This window comes from Sciurus carolinensis, chromosome 17, assembly GCF_902686445.1.
Source record: "Sciurus carolinensis chromosome 17, mSciCar1.2, whole genome shotgun sequence".
NCBI classification, from domain to species: Eukaryota; Metazoa; Chordata; class Mammalia; order Rodentia; family Sciuridae; genus Sciurus; species Sciurus carolinensis.
Window position 1 is genome coordinate 53,470 of NC_062229.1, and position 14,321 is coordinate 67,790.

The window sequence follows — 14,321 nt, forward strand, 5'->3', positions numbered from 1 at the left end:
GGGGGTGCAGAAGGAGCCGGGCAGGGCCCGGGCGAGCCCATTCCACTCGCTGGCACTGGCACGCGTGACCCCCAGGCTCACCCTGGCCGCTTGGGTGGGAGGTGGTGGATCCCAGCGTCCTGTACACCGGTCAGCAGCACCTGGGCAGGTGAGACCTGGAGATAAAGGGGCGGCTGCTGGGCGGCTGGAATCACTTGTTTCCTGTGGGGCCCTTGAGACCCACATACACCCTGCCCTGTCCCCTGGCTGGCCTTGCCGCCCTCAGAGATGGGGATCCCCAGATGTCCCGACCCCTGGGGCACGGCAGCTGGCACGGGGCACGGCAGCTGGCACAGGGCACTTAGAGGAGGCCTTCGTGCCCAGACCCTGGTTCTGTCCCACCGTGATTGTGGAGAAGGTTCTGCTCCTCTGGGCTCTGGAACCTGGGGGTGAGGCCAGCCCTGGTCTGGAAGCAGGACAGTGGGTCTGCAGTCCAGTGTGGCCAGCACCCTGGGTGTCCAGTCTTGGCCCTTCAGGCCTGTTTCCCCGTATGGTATGCAGAGGAGCACCACGGGGGTGCCCATGGACGGGCTGGGCACTCTGGGCCTCCACGTCCTCACCTGCCCGACGGGGAGGAAGGGCCCGCAGGCACCGGGAGGCCAGGCCAAGCCTGCGCCCTGGTGGGACCTCCAGCAGCTGTCCGTGCTGGGCTGGGCCCTTCATCCACCTCTGTCTAAGTCCCCAAGGCCAGCTGGGGCCCAGGAACGGAAGGAAAGAGGAGATTCAAAGGGGCCCGGCTGCTCAGAGTGGAGCCAGCCTGGGGCCTGATGCCCAGCGCCCTCCACTGTGTCCCCAGCGGGGAGGCAGCGCTGGCCGGGGGCCAGCCCATCCCCCATGGACACGGGGCCCTGTGGGTCCTCTGGCTTCCACCCAGCATCCAGCCTCACTGTGCCCTGCTGGCAAGAGGGGTGTTCCAGGGCCTCAAGCCTCCGTCCCGTGCTTTGCATGGACAGGACCTGGGGGCTCTCCCAGGAGTCCTGCCTGCCCCACTTCCTGGAGGACAGCAGAGCCAAGGTCCCATCAGGGGTGTGGCCCCAAGAGCCGGGCCAGGGAGTCCCTGACTCTCCACCCCACAGGGGTCGGTGCTGGGCAGAGTGGAGTGGGCGGGGACCTGGGCAGGGGCAGCTCTGTGGCTGGAGGCCCCGGGCCAAAGGGGCCATTTCAGCGGGCACTGGGCCCGCCCTTGGCCGGCCAGGTGTCGTCTTTCCCCTCCTCCTCTGGACTTTGTTTCCCGCTCCCAGGCGGGGCTGGGGGGGTGCACCTGCTTCCCTGGGTGGGGCCTCTGTCCCTGGCAACCTGGCGGAGGGCGGAGTCCGGAGCTGGAGGCCTCCCAGCCGCTGCCGGTGGACGGCCACAGCTGAGGCTGGGAGGCAGCCGGGCTGACAGGTAAGGCTGGGGCCCTGGGTGGGTGGGATGGGGGTCCTGCCCGGGTGCGGTCTGGGTGAGGAGGGTTCTGGTTTGGGGCCCCCTCTGCAGTCAGCTCACCTGTGGGCACGCTGGCCCAGCCGGGGTGTCCGGCCAGCTGGGCCTCCTCTCATGCATGGACTCACTCTGAGGCCTGAGCTTTGTTCCCCGGCCCCACATGGGGCTTCTGGGATTCTAAAATCCCGGAGTCCTAAACCTTGACCAAGGGAGGAACCTGGTCAACGACACCCCGTGGCCAGAAGCCGGCGAGCCCCACTGGTCCTGGGCATTCTGAGGCTCCAGCATCCAGGCCCTGCTGGGGACGTGGGGCGGGGTGGGCGGAGCCCAGGTGGGAGCAGCCTGGGCCTGGGGTCCTGGGCTATGCCCTTGGGCAGGGCCTGGCCTGGGTGTGCGGTCAGGGCTCAGCCCAGGTTGAGGGACAGGGTGGGGCTTGACTGGAATTCCACAGGCTGGGGAGGGCCTGGCCAGGAGCCCGGGGACAGTCGTCCTAAGGGAGGAGACAGGAATTCCGAGGCCCTCCCTTCTGATGACCTGCGGCCCCCGGAAGCCGGTCGGCGGGCAGCCGTGGTGGAGGGCAGGTGCAGCACCAGGGATCATAAACCCCGGCAGCTGGCCTCAGAGCTGCGGGCGGGGCTGAGCAGTGGCCAGGCCCCCGCAGGAGGCGAGGAGGGGGCCCCGGGGTCGGTAGCCCTTGTCCTGTCTTTGAGGCGTGGCTGTGGGGCAGCAGCTTCCCTCTCTGGGTTTCTGTCCCCCCCACAGAAAAATAGGGACAAACATGTCCCCCGACAAGGGCTCTGTGGGGAACCAAAGAGATGTTGGCGCAGGGGCCTGGCTCTGAGGGGGAAGGGGAGCGGGGGCTGAGCGGCGGCCAGCGCCCAGGCCTGGAGGGCCAGCTCTCCTCAGGCCCCTTTGGCCCCTCCCCAGGCCCGGGGCTCCGGGCTCTGCAGGGGGACCAGGGCTTAATCAGCAAGGGCTCCTGGGCACTGAGCAGTTGACCAGCCTGCACAGTGGCCTTCAGGGTGGTCCAGGTGGGGACACTGAGGGCAGGGGACACAGCAGCCTGCCTGGGCCATGGCTGGGTGGGCCCAGCAACCTTGAACACAGACCCTGGACCCCACCTGCTGGCCTCAGTGAGTCAGGAGGTCAGCACCCCACCCTGCCCCACCCAAGGGGAGGCCACACTCAGGGTGGGTGGTGGCTTCCTGTCCCTGGAGCTGATGTCCCGGGGGGTTATAAATCCTGCCAGGTGAACGTCTGTCCACTCGCTGGCGTACACTCCCGGGTGGGGACAGGAGCTGTGTCCCCGGGCCCAGCTCTGGGCCAGCGTGGGCTGGGGGCCTGGAGGGGCAGTCAGCTCCACTCTGAAGGGCGCCGGACCACCTGAGCCCCGAGTCCTTGCTGAGCACCTGCTGTGTGGACCCGGCGCCGCGGAGGGGAGGACAAGCCCTCGGCCAGGCGGCGGCCTCGCTGGGGCACAGGCGCCACCCCAGGCCAGTCCGAGGCTCCCTCTGGCAGCGCTGGTGTCCCAGGTGCTACACTGGGGAGGGACGGCCTCCCCTGGGGACACTCTGGCCTCCAGCAGCAAGACAGCAGCAGCTTGGAGGCCCGGGGTGTGGCCCCTGGGGCAGGACACAGGCCGCAGCGTGTCCCTGGGGAGCCTCCTCTGCTCACACGAGGACAGCCCAGCACTCCACCGCCTGCTCCCAGGGCCGCTCAGCGAGGGACACGCAGGGACCCTGAGGAGGTGTCCGGGGGCCACTGCAGAGGAAGCTGCAGAGAACAGGAGCCAAGGTCCAGGGGCGCAGGCTCAGGGGAGAGGGGCGTGCCCGCTGAGGCAGATGGTGGCCCTGAGTGCCGGGGACATGCAAGTGAGGGCAGAGCTGTGACCTCGAGGACACTGGGTCAGGGGGTCACCCGGAGGCTGTGTGGCCCCACCCGGACAGGCCGGGACTGCAGGCCACCCTGGCGTCCTAGCACCAAGGCAGGGCTGTCTGCCCTGGGTGTCCCGCCGCGGAGCAGGGAGAGGCGGCCGGGGGGCCGGACCCCAGCTGCTGCCTCTCGGGGCCTGGGTGGCGAGGTCCACGTCAGCTGGGCAGCGAGGCAGGTTCTCACCAGGAAAGGAAGGCCGTGGGGCTCAGGGTGGGCCCCGGGCCAGCCCAGCCCAGGCGAGATCGCAGGGTCTCGGGGAAAGTGCGGCCTCGGGGACAGACCAACAGGGGACACACTGGACATGGGTGTGTCACACCCATGGCAGCTGTGGGGTCAGTAAGGGGATGGGCAGAGGTTCAGGCATGTTGGACTCGAGCTGAACCTGGGTGCCAATGAGGGGGTCACTCAAAAGAAGTCGGGGAGGCTGGGGAAGCAGGTCCAATCTGCCATGTGAACCTCCAAGTCCTAGGTCTCATGTCATTGTCCTGCTGAGTCACTGGCCACCGCTGGGGCAATCACACGCCAGTAGGTGGGACACTGGGATTGGCAGGACTGACTCAAGGGGGACACTCATGGGGCTCCGTGGGGTATGCGAGTCTCTCCAAAATCAAAGGGGTCACTTGCCTGGGACTGTGCCCTGGGGGTCGATGACCTGGGACTCTGACCTGGGACTCTGACCAGGGGCTCTGACCTGGGGCTCTGACCTGGGGCTCTGACCTGGGACTCTCACCAGGGACTCTGACCTGGGACTCTCACCAGGGGCTCTGACCTGGGGTCTGACCTGGGAATCTCACCAGGGGCTCTGACTGGGGCTCTGACCTGGGACTCTGACCTGGGACTCTGACCTGGGGCTCTGACCTGGGACTCTCACCAGGGGCTCTGACCTGGGACTCTCACCTGGGACTCTGACCTGGGGCTCTGACCTGGGACTCTCACCTGGGGCTCTGACCTGGGACTCTCACCTGGGGCTCTGACCTGGGACTCTCACCTGGGGCTCTGACCTGGGACTCTCACCAGGGGCTCTGACCTGGGACTCTCACCTGGGGCTCTGACCTGGGACTCTGACCTGGGACTCTGACCTGGGACTCTCACCTGGGACTCTGACCTGGGACTCTGACCTGGGACTCTGACCTGGAACTCTCACCTGGGGCTCTGACCAGGGGCTCTGACCTGGGACTCTGACCTGGGACTCTGACCTGGGACTCTGACCTGGGACTCTGACCAGGGGATCTGACCTGGGGCTCTGACCAGGGGCTCTGACCTGGGACTCTGACCTGGGGCTCTGACCTGGGGCTCTGACCTGGAACTCTCACCTGGGGCTCTGACCAGGGGCTCTCACCTGGGGCTCTGACCTGGGACTCTCACCTGGGGCTCTGACCTGGGGCTCTGACCTGGGACTCTCACCTGGGGCTCTGACCTGGGACTCTCACCTGGGGCTCTGACCTGGGACTCTGACCTGGGACTCTCACCTGGGGCTCTGACCTGGGACTCTGACCTGGGACTCTGACCTGGGACTCTGACCTGGGACTCTCACCTGGGACTCTGACCAGGGGCTCTGACCTGGGACTCTCACCAGGGGCTCTGACCAGGGGCTCTGACCTGGGACTCTGACCAGGGGCTCTGACCAGTGACTCTCACCAGGGACTCTGACCTGGGACTCTCACCAGGGGCTCTGAACTGGGACTCTGACCTGGGACTCTCACCTGGGGCTCGGACCTGGGGCTCTGACCTGGGACTCTGACCTGGGGCTCTGACCTGGCACTCTCACCTGGGGCTCTGACCTGGGGCTCTGACCTGGCACTCTCACCTGGGGCTCTGACCTGGCACTCTCACCTGGGGCTCTGACCTGGGACTCTCACCAGAGGCTCTGACCAGTGACTCTCACCAGGGACTCTGACCAGGGGCTCTGACCTGGGGCTCTGACCTGGGACTCTCACCTGGGGCTCTGACCTGGGACTCTGACCTGGGACTCTCACCTGGGGCTCTGACCTGGCACTCTCACCTGGGGCTCTGACCTGGGACTCTCACCAGGGGCTCTGACCAGTGACTCTCACCAGGGACTCTGACCTGGGACTCTCACCAGGGGCTCTGACCTGGGACTCTGACCTGGGGCTCTCACCTGGGGCTCTGACCTGGCACTCTCACCTGGGGCTCTGACCTGGGACTCTCACCAGGGGCTCTGACCAGTGACTCTCACCAGGGACTCTGACCTGGGACTCTGACCAGGGGCTCTGACGTGGGACTCTGACCTGGGACTCTCACCTGGGGCTCTGACCTGGCACTCTCACCTGGGGCTCTGACCTGGGACTCTCACCAGAGGCTCTGACCAGTGACTCTCACCAGGGACTCTGACCTGGGGCTCTCACCAGGGGCTCTGACCAGTGACTCTCACCAGGGACTCTGACCAGTGACTCTCACCAGGGACTCTGACCAGGGGCTCTGACCTGGGACTCTCACCAGGGGCTCTGACCAGTGACTCTCACCAGGGGCTCTGACCTGGGACTCTCACCAGGGGCTCTGACCAGGGGCTCTGACCTGGGACTCTCACCAGAGGCTCTGACCAGGGGCTCTGACCTGGGACTCTCACCTGGGGCTCGGACCTGGGGCTCTGACCTGGCACTCTCACCTGGGGCTCTGACCTGGGTCTCTCACCTGGGACTCTGACCTGGGACTCTGACCTGGGACTCTCACCAGAGGCTCTGACCAGGGGCTCTGACCTGGGACTCTCACCAGGGGCTCTGACCAGTGACTCTCACCAGGGGCTCTGACCAGTGACTCTCACCAGGGACTCTGACCAGGGGCTCTGACCTGGGACTCTCACCAGGGGCTCTGACCAGTGACTCTCACCAGGGGCTCTGACCTGGGACTCTCACCAGTGACTCTCACCAGGGGCTCTGACCTGGGACTCTCACCAGGGGCTCTGACCTGGGACTCTGACCTGGGACTCTCACCAGGGACTCTGACCTGGGGCTCTGACCAGGGACTCTGACCTGGGGCTCTGACCTGGGACTCTGACCTGGGACTCTGACCTGGGGCTCTGACCAGGGGCTCTGACCTGGGACTCTGACCTGGGGCTCTGACCAGGGACTCTGACCTGGGGCTCTGACCAGGGGCTCTGACCTGGGACTCTCACCTGGGGCTCTGACCTGGGACTCTGACCTGGGGCTCTGACCTGGGACTCTGACCTGGGACTCTGACCTGGGACTCTGACCTCGGACTCTGACCTGGGGCTCTGACCTGGGGCTCTGACCAGGGACTCTGACCTGGGGCTCTGACCTGGGACTCTGACCTGGGGCTCTGACCAGGGACTCTGACCTGGGGCTCTGACCAGGGACTCTGACCTGGGGCTCTGACCTGGGACTCTGACCTGGGGCTCTGACCTGGGACTCTGACCTGGGGCTCTGACCTGGGGCTCTGACCTGGGACTCTGACCTGGGGCTCTGACCTGGGACTCTCACCTGGGACTCTCACCTGGGACTCTGACCTGGGCTCTGACCTGGGGCTCTGACCTGGGACTCTGACCTGGGGCTCTGACCAGGGACTCTGACCTGGGACTCTCACCAGGGACTCTGACCTGGGACTCTGACCTGGGGCTCTGACCAGGGACTCTGACCTGGGACTCTGACCTGGGACTCTGACCTGGTGCTCTGACCTGGGGCTCTGACCTGGGACTCTGACCTGGGACTCTGACCTGGGACTCTGACCTGGGGCTCTGACCTGGGACTCTGACCTGGGGCTCTGACCAGGGGCTCTGACCTGGGACTCTGACCTGGGACTCTGACCTGGGACTCTGACCTGGAACTCTGACCTGGGACTCTGACCTGGGACTCTCACCAGGGGCTCTGACCTGGGGCTCTGACCTGGGACTATGACCTGGGGCTCTGACCTGGGACTCTGACCTGGGGCTCTGACCAGGGGCTCTGACCTGGGACTCTGACCTGGGACTCTCACCTGGGGCTCTGACCTGGGACTCTGACCTGGGACTCTGACCTGGGACTCTGACCTGGAACTCTGACCAGGGACTCTGACCTGGGACTCTGACCTGGGACTCTGACCTGGGACTCTGTCCTGGAACTCTGACCAGGGACTCTGACCTGGGGCTCTGACCTGGGACTCTGACCTGGGGCTCTGACCTGGGACTCTGACCTGGGGCTCTGACCTGGGGCTCTGACCTGGGACTCTGACCTGGGGCTCTGACCTGGGACTCTCACCAGGGGCTCTGACCTGGGACTCTGACCTGGGACTCTGACCTGGGACTCTCACCAGGGACTCTGACCTGGGACTCTGACCTGGGACTCTGACCTGGGGCTCTGACCTGGGACTCTGACCTGGGACTCTCACCAGGGGCTCTGACCTGGGACTCTGACCTGGGACTCTGACCAGGGACTCTGACCTGGGACTCTGACCTGGGACTCTGACCTGGGACTCTGACCTGGGACTCTCACCAGGGACTCTGACCTGGGACTCTGACCTGGGACTCTCACCAGGGGCTCTGACCTGGGACTCTGACCTGGGGCTCTGACCTGGGACTCTGACCTGGGACTCTGACCTGGGACTCTGACCTGGGGCTCTGACCTGGGACTCTGACCTGGGACTCTGACCTGGGACTCTCACCAGGGGCTCTGACCTGGGACTCTGACCTGGGGCTCTGACCTGGGACTCTGACCTGGGACTCTGACCTGGGGCTCTGACCTGGGACTCTGACCTGGGACTCTGACCTGAGGCTCTGACCTGGGACTCTGACCTGGGACTCTGACCTGGGACTCTGACCTGGGGCTCTGACCTGGGACTCTGACCTGGGACTCTGACCAGGGGCTCTGACCTGGGACTCTGACCTGGGACTCTGACCTGGGACTCTGACCTGGGACTCTCACCTGGGACTCTCACCAGGGACTCTCACCAGGGGCTCTGACCTGGGACTCTGACCTGGGACTCTCACCAGGGGCTCTGACCTGGGACTCTGACCTGGGGCTCTGACCTGGGACTCTGACCTGGGACTCTGACCTGGGACTCTCACCTGGGACTCTCACCAGGGACTCTCACCAGGGGCTCTGACCTGGGACTCTGACCTGGGACTCTCACCAGGGGCTCTGACCTGGGACTCTGACCAGGGGCTCTGACCTGGGGCTCTGACCTGGGACTCTGACCTGGGACTCTCACCTGGGACTCTCACCAGGGACTCTCACCAGGGGCTCTGACCTGGGACTCTGACCTGGGACTCTGACCTGGGGCTCTGACCTGGGGCTCTGACCTGGGGCTCTGACCTGGGACTCTGACCTGGGGCTCTGACCTGGGACTCTGACCTGGGACTCTGACCTGGGGCTCTGACCTGGGACTCTGACCTGGGGCTCTGACCTGGGGCTCTGACCTGGGACTCTGACCTGGGACTCTGACCTGGGGCTCTGACCTGGGACTCTGACCTGGGGCTCTAACCAGGGACTCTGACCTGGGACTCTCACCAGGGGCTCTGACCTGGGACTCTGACCTGGGACTCTGACCTGGGGCTCTGACCTGGGACTCTGACCTGGGACTCTGACCTGGGACTCTCACCAGGGGCTCTGACCTGGGACTCTGACCTGGGACTCTGACCAGGGGCTCTGACCTGGGACTCTGACCTGGGACTCTGACCAGGGGCTCTGACCTGGGACTCTGACCTGGGACTCTGACCAGGGGCTCTGACCTGGGACTCTGACCTGGGACTCTGACCAGGGGCTCTGACCTGGGACTCTGACCTGGGACTCTGACCAGGGGCTCTGACCTGGGACTCTGACCTGGGACTCTGACCAGGGGCTCTGACCTGGGACTCTGACCTGGGACTCTCACCAGGGGCTCTGACCTGGGACTCTGACCAGGGGCTCTGACCTGGGACTCTCACCTGGGGCTCTGACCTGGGACTCTGACCTGGGGCTCTGACCAGGGGCTCTGACCTGGGACTCTGACCTGGGACTCTGACCTGGGACTCTGACCTGGGACTCTGACCTGGGGCTCTGACCTGGGACTCTGACCAGGGACTCTGACCTGGGACTCTGACCAGGGGCTCTGACCTGGGACTCTGACCTGGGGCTCTGACCTGGGACTCTCACCTGGGACTCTGACCTGGGGCTCTGACCTGGGACTCTCACCTGGGACTCTGACCTGGGACTCTGACCTGGGACTCTGACCAGGGGCTCTGACCTGGGACTCTGACCTGGGACTCTGACCTGGGACTCTGACCTGGGACTCTGACCTGGGGCTCTGACCTGGGACTCTCACCTGGGACTCTGACCTGGGACTCTCACCAGGGGCTCTGACCTGGGGCTCTGACCTGGGACTCTGACCTGGACTCTGACCTGGGGTCTGACCAGGGGCTCTGACCTGGGGTCTGACCAGGGGCTCTGACCTGGGGCTCCTAACATGTGGTCTCTGACTGGTGTCTCTCATTTTCTTCTCCCTCAGTGAGTCCAGTTGTCTTCATTCCGCGGGAAGAAGTTCCAGTGCAGCCGCCCCAGAGAATGGACCGGGTGACCAGACTCCCCATCCTCAGGCATCGGCACTCAGGCCGCATTGCTGGCATGGTCCTGGACGGGGTAGCCCACCACACCATTGAGCTGGTGGGTGTGGGGCCCGAGGACACCGCCTGTAGCCAGGACGGCCCACACACCTGGTCCACTGACCCGGATGCCCTGACGGGCATGGTGGGCACAGGGGCCACCTACAGCAGGTGGGCCTTCCCTGGCCAGCCGTCCCCAAGGCCACTTTGTCTGGAGGATGAGGGGGAGATGGAGGCTCACCACTTGCTCCCCAGTCAGCGGCAGGGCCTGGAGCAGGAGCACTGGGTGGTCCTCCAGGGCCAGACGGTCAGGAAGGGTGGCACAGTGACCACACGCGGGGGCACCTCTGACCACGTGGACCCCAGGCCCCTGGGTCACCCTCTGTCCACACCCCCGGAGGAGAACGGGATCGACAGGGAGCAGATAGACTTCCTGGCCGCCAGACAGCAGTTCATGAGCCTGGAGCAGGCGAGCACCAGGGTGCCCTGGAAGCCCCCGGCCAGGGCCGCCCCCACACGTGTGCCCCGCTGAGGGCCAGCCCGGCCCCCAAGGCCTCCAGCCCTCCTCCCCTGGACAAGGGGCCTGTTGTCCCCAGTGAGCCCCACGTGAAGGAGCCCGTCAGGGAGAGGAGGGTCCATGGTTTGCCTGTGGGGTCCAGCATCCCCGCGGGGAACGATCCCGACCTCCGGTTGAGAGGGGAGTCTCCAGAGGCCCCCAGGGAGACGCCCATCGAGCGGGAGATCCGGCTAGCCCAGGAGCGGGAGGCCGACCTGCGGGAGCAGAGGGGCCTTGGGAGGGCGGCTGGTCTCCAGGAACTGGTGGAGATCCCCACCAGGCCGCTGCTGACCAGGCTGAGCCTGGCCGAGGTCCCGCGGCGGGACAGGGGGCGCCCGTCACTCTACGTGCAGCGGGACCTGGTCCAGGAGACCCAGCGCGAGGAGGACCACCGCAGAGAAGGCCTGCAGCTGGCTCGGGCGTCCACGCCCGACTGGGTCTCTGAGGATCCCCAGCCTGGACTCAGGAGAAGCGTGAGCTCCGACTGCGTCCTCCGCCCCACCCCGGACGCCCGGGCCGCAGACCCGGCTCCAGCTGCGAGGAAGGTGAACCGCATCCCGCCCGACGCCTACCAGCCCTACCTGGGCCCCCAGCACCCCCGGCCGGAGTCCTCAGCCCTCAGAGCGCATGGCAAGCCCACCGAAGAGGAGGTCGAAGCCGCGGCCTCTCCCAGGGCCACGGGGCCTCAGAGGCAGCTCCCAGAACCCTCTGCAAGGCCCTGGAGCACAAAGCAGGAGCCCGCCAAGCCTCCGGGGGGACCCCCGCAGGCCAGTGGGGGCACGGTGTGGCGGGCGCACTTCCGCCTGCGTCCTCCGCGGTTCGGGGTCCCAGATGCACCTCAGCAGGCTGAGCCCCCCAGAGTCTGGGGCTGGGAGGCAGCCGGGACCCCAGTGCTGAGGCTGCAGAAGTCCCATTCGTCGGACCTACTGGAGAGGGAGGTGGAGAGTGTCCTGCGCCGGGAGCGGGAGGTGGCAGAGGAGCGGAGGGACGCTCTCTTCCCGGAGGTCTTCTCCTCGCCGCCGCCGGAGGGCTGGGAGCCGGACCCCAGGAGCTCCTCCGGGCCGTCGGGTGAGTGGGGACCCTGGAATGTGGGTGGCCTGGGAGCAGGACTGGAGGGAGGTGGGGTTGGGGCTGCCCGGGAGAGGCACATCCCTCGCCCCCAGCTGGCAGCCTCAGGGGCAGAGTTTGCAGAAATGTCAAGCTTGCCTTAGGATTTTCACCTTACGGATCTGGATGCTCTGTTATGAGGTGCGTAGGGGTTTGCAGGTGTCCGTTGCCTTGGTTGTTCCTCTTTGTCAATGTGAAATATCCCCCGTCACCTCACGCTCTTCGCCTTGCTCACCTGGCCCAACTGTCTAACTAGCTGCTGCTCTGTCTGTCCACCCGCCTGCTGTTGGCTGTTCCAGCCCCTCAGCCAGAGACCCTGTGTCCCCAGAGCCCAGGCCTGAGGGCGCTCGGCCGCTCAGGCCCCTCCCCCACTCCCAACCCCCAGGCATCATGGGCAGCTGCTCAGAGGCCGCGTCCCCGGTGTTCAGCCCCCTCCACCTGCACTCGGGCCTGGTGTGGAAGGCAGAGGCTCCGGCCAACGGTGCGGCTGGGCAGAGGAAGAAGGAGCTGTGGGTGAGTGGACCTGCGGCCCAGGCAGGCTGAGGTCCTGGGGTCTCAGGGGACTCCAGCCTTACCTGGGCCCCTTCCCTGGGGGAGGCTGCACGGGCAGCCCGAGGAGGCAGTGTGGAGGTGATGGGGGGCGGGGGGCGCAGAGGCCTCTGGGCAGGCCGCCCGGCCGGGAGGGGCAGCTGTGGCTGACTGGCATCCCTCTCCGCAGTACGCAGGCATCAACCCCGCGGACCAGGTCAACTCGGAGGTGAGGGCAGCTGAGTGCAGGCCCCGCCCCCGGGGTCTGGCTCCAGGGTGGGGCCCAGCCGGCTTGGGGGTCTGTCGGGTGAGGCGGAGGCTGCTGGGCTCTGCGGGGACGGCTGGGAGCAGACCGGGGACTTGCAAGTCGCCTGGACTGCGGGGGGCCTCCCCCGTGCTCCAGGCCCCGCCCCGTCTCCTAGCTGGGGTGACAGGTGTGTGCCACCACACCGGCAAGGGTACTTCTTTGAGTAGCGGTAGAGTTCAGCTACCTCCGGCTGCAATCCACACCCTCCCTGAGCTGAGTTCAAAATGCTGGGCCCAGACGTTTTCAGCAGGAGTCGGCAGGTTCCTTGGTCACACTACTAGGAGTAGAGGACCAGAAATAGAGGAGGGGATGATCCTACTCACACCTGCTCTCGGCCTCTCCTGGGACGTGGCAGGGGGTGGTGCCTGTGGGGCCCTAAGGGGACTCTGCCTTTGTTGGTGCAGATCCTGGGAGCCACTCGGGTGACCCGACACAGGAACGCCATGGCAGAACGCTGGGAGGCCGGCATCCATGCCATCGAGGGCGAGGACTGAGCCTGGGCAGAGGAGCCCCTGGCCCTGGCCTTATGAGCTGCCAGGACCAGTGCGGCCCCCCGCAGAAAACAGGCCCGCGTGAACCCGGGTTGGACTAGGAACCTCCCGACGACCCCGCGGTGCCTGGACGCTTGAGGACTGGGCGTCTTCCTGTCCGACTTTGTTTTCCTGGAGAGAATTTCCGCTCTGGAGCCCACAGCTGCCTCAAGCGAGGTCCCCGCCGATTCTTTCTGCCTCCAGCGAAGACTGCCCAACGCTCCGGGGCCAGGCACACCTGCCTGGGGACACCCGCCTCCGCCCGAGAGGGCCGGGTCCTGCCCTGACACACAGGAGACCCTGCAGCCAGAGGGAGGCCAGCCCGGCCTCTGCAGCCTCCCCGCTCCAGGGCAGCAGAGGGCATCCCACCCGGGAGCGGCCTGTGACGTCTCCTGAGAAACACGGCCGGCGGCCCGCCTGGCGCCCCGAGCTGGCCTCCCGTCCGCCGCCTTTCTTGGTGAGGCTGGGTCCTGCCCCTGGACCCTGAGTCCCGCCAGGCCCTCGTGGGGCTGCGTCCCCGGGCAGGGGTGGCGTCCTGCCCAGCCCGCTGAGTATCCCTGTCTCCCAGCAGCACCGGGGAGGCTTAGCAAGCTCCTGAGTCCCTGGCCCACCTGGGGCCGGGGCGACGGCCGGGGTCCTTAACCCAGGCTCACAGCGGGGACGGCGGACCCCACTGGCCAGGGACATGGAGCTGGACCCAGGCCCCGCGGTGCTTCGGGGCTGTGCCCTGGGGACCCTCTGGCGGCCAGGCCGCGGGTCCCCTCTGTGCGACCTGTCCTCAGGGCAGTGCATGTGCAGGTCCCCGACCCGCCGCCCGGACCTGGCGATGGCTACTGTGAGAGCTCTGTATTTAAGGCGGCCCAGGAGATGAGAGAGCCGGCTGGCCAGACCTTCAGCTGCCCCTGCAGGGCCCAGGGGCGGAGGCCTGCGCCCTGGGAGATGCCCCTGAGGGAGGAGGCCGGCTCCCCTCCCAGGGAGCCTCCGTGCTGAGGCTGGCTGCCTCCCTTGCACCTGGACGATTCTGTCTCAGTCCAGGAACCAAGAGCTGGCAGCCCAGGGTGGGCCTCAGGGGCTTCTCTATGGTCTCCCAGCACTGACGGCAAGTCCCTGTCCCTGCCTGAGGACGTGGGTCTCCACCAGCTGCTGGAATCCCCAGGAACTTGCTAAAGGCACAGACACGTCCCGTCTGGAGGGCAGAAGGCCAAAGTCCAACCGCAGCAGGCTGGCCCCTCCGGAGGCCGGAGGCCCGGGGGAGGCTGCGCCCTCCAGGTCCAGAACCAGCAGCGCGTGTCTTCCGGGCTCTCTCTGATTCTGGCCCTCCTGCCTCCTCTCATGAGGACCCTGTGCCCCAGATGACCAGGTGACCCAGCT

At 66.6% G+C, this 14,321-nt stretch overlaps 1 protein-coding gene across 1 annotated transcript; it reads left to right on the forward strand.

The window, feature by feature from the left end:
• The first annotated feature begins 5 nt into the window (after positions 1-5).
• Positions 6-13,731, forward strand: Misp (mitotic spindle positioning). The gene is given in 6 exon segments (XM_047531295.1): positions 6-148; positions 9,829-10,437; positions 10,440-11,546; positions 11,971-12,098; positions 12,304-12,342; positions 12,825-13,731. Coding segments are annotated over 5 exon segments (1,917 nt in total). The 5' UTR covers positions 6-148; positions 9,829-9,884; the 3' UTR covers positions 12,915-13,731.
• Positions 13,732-14,321: the final 590 nt, after the last annotated feature.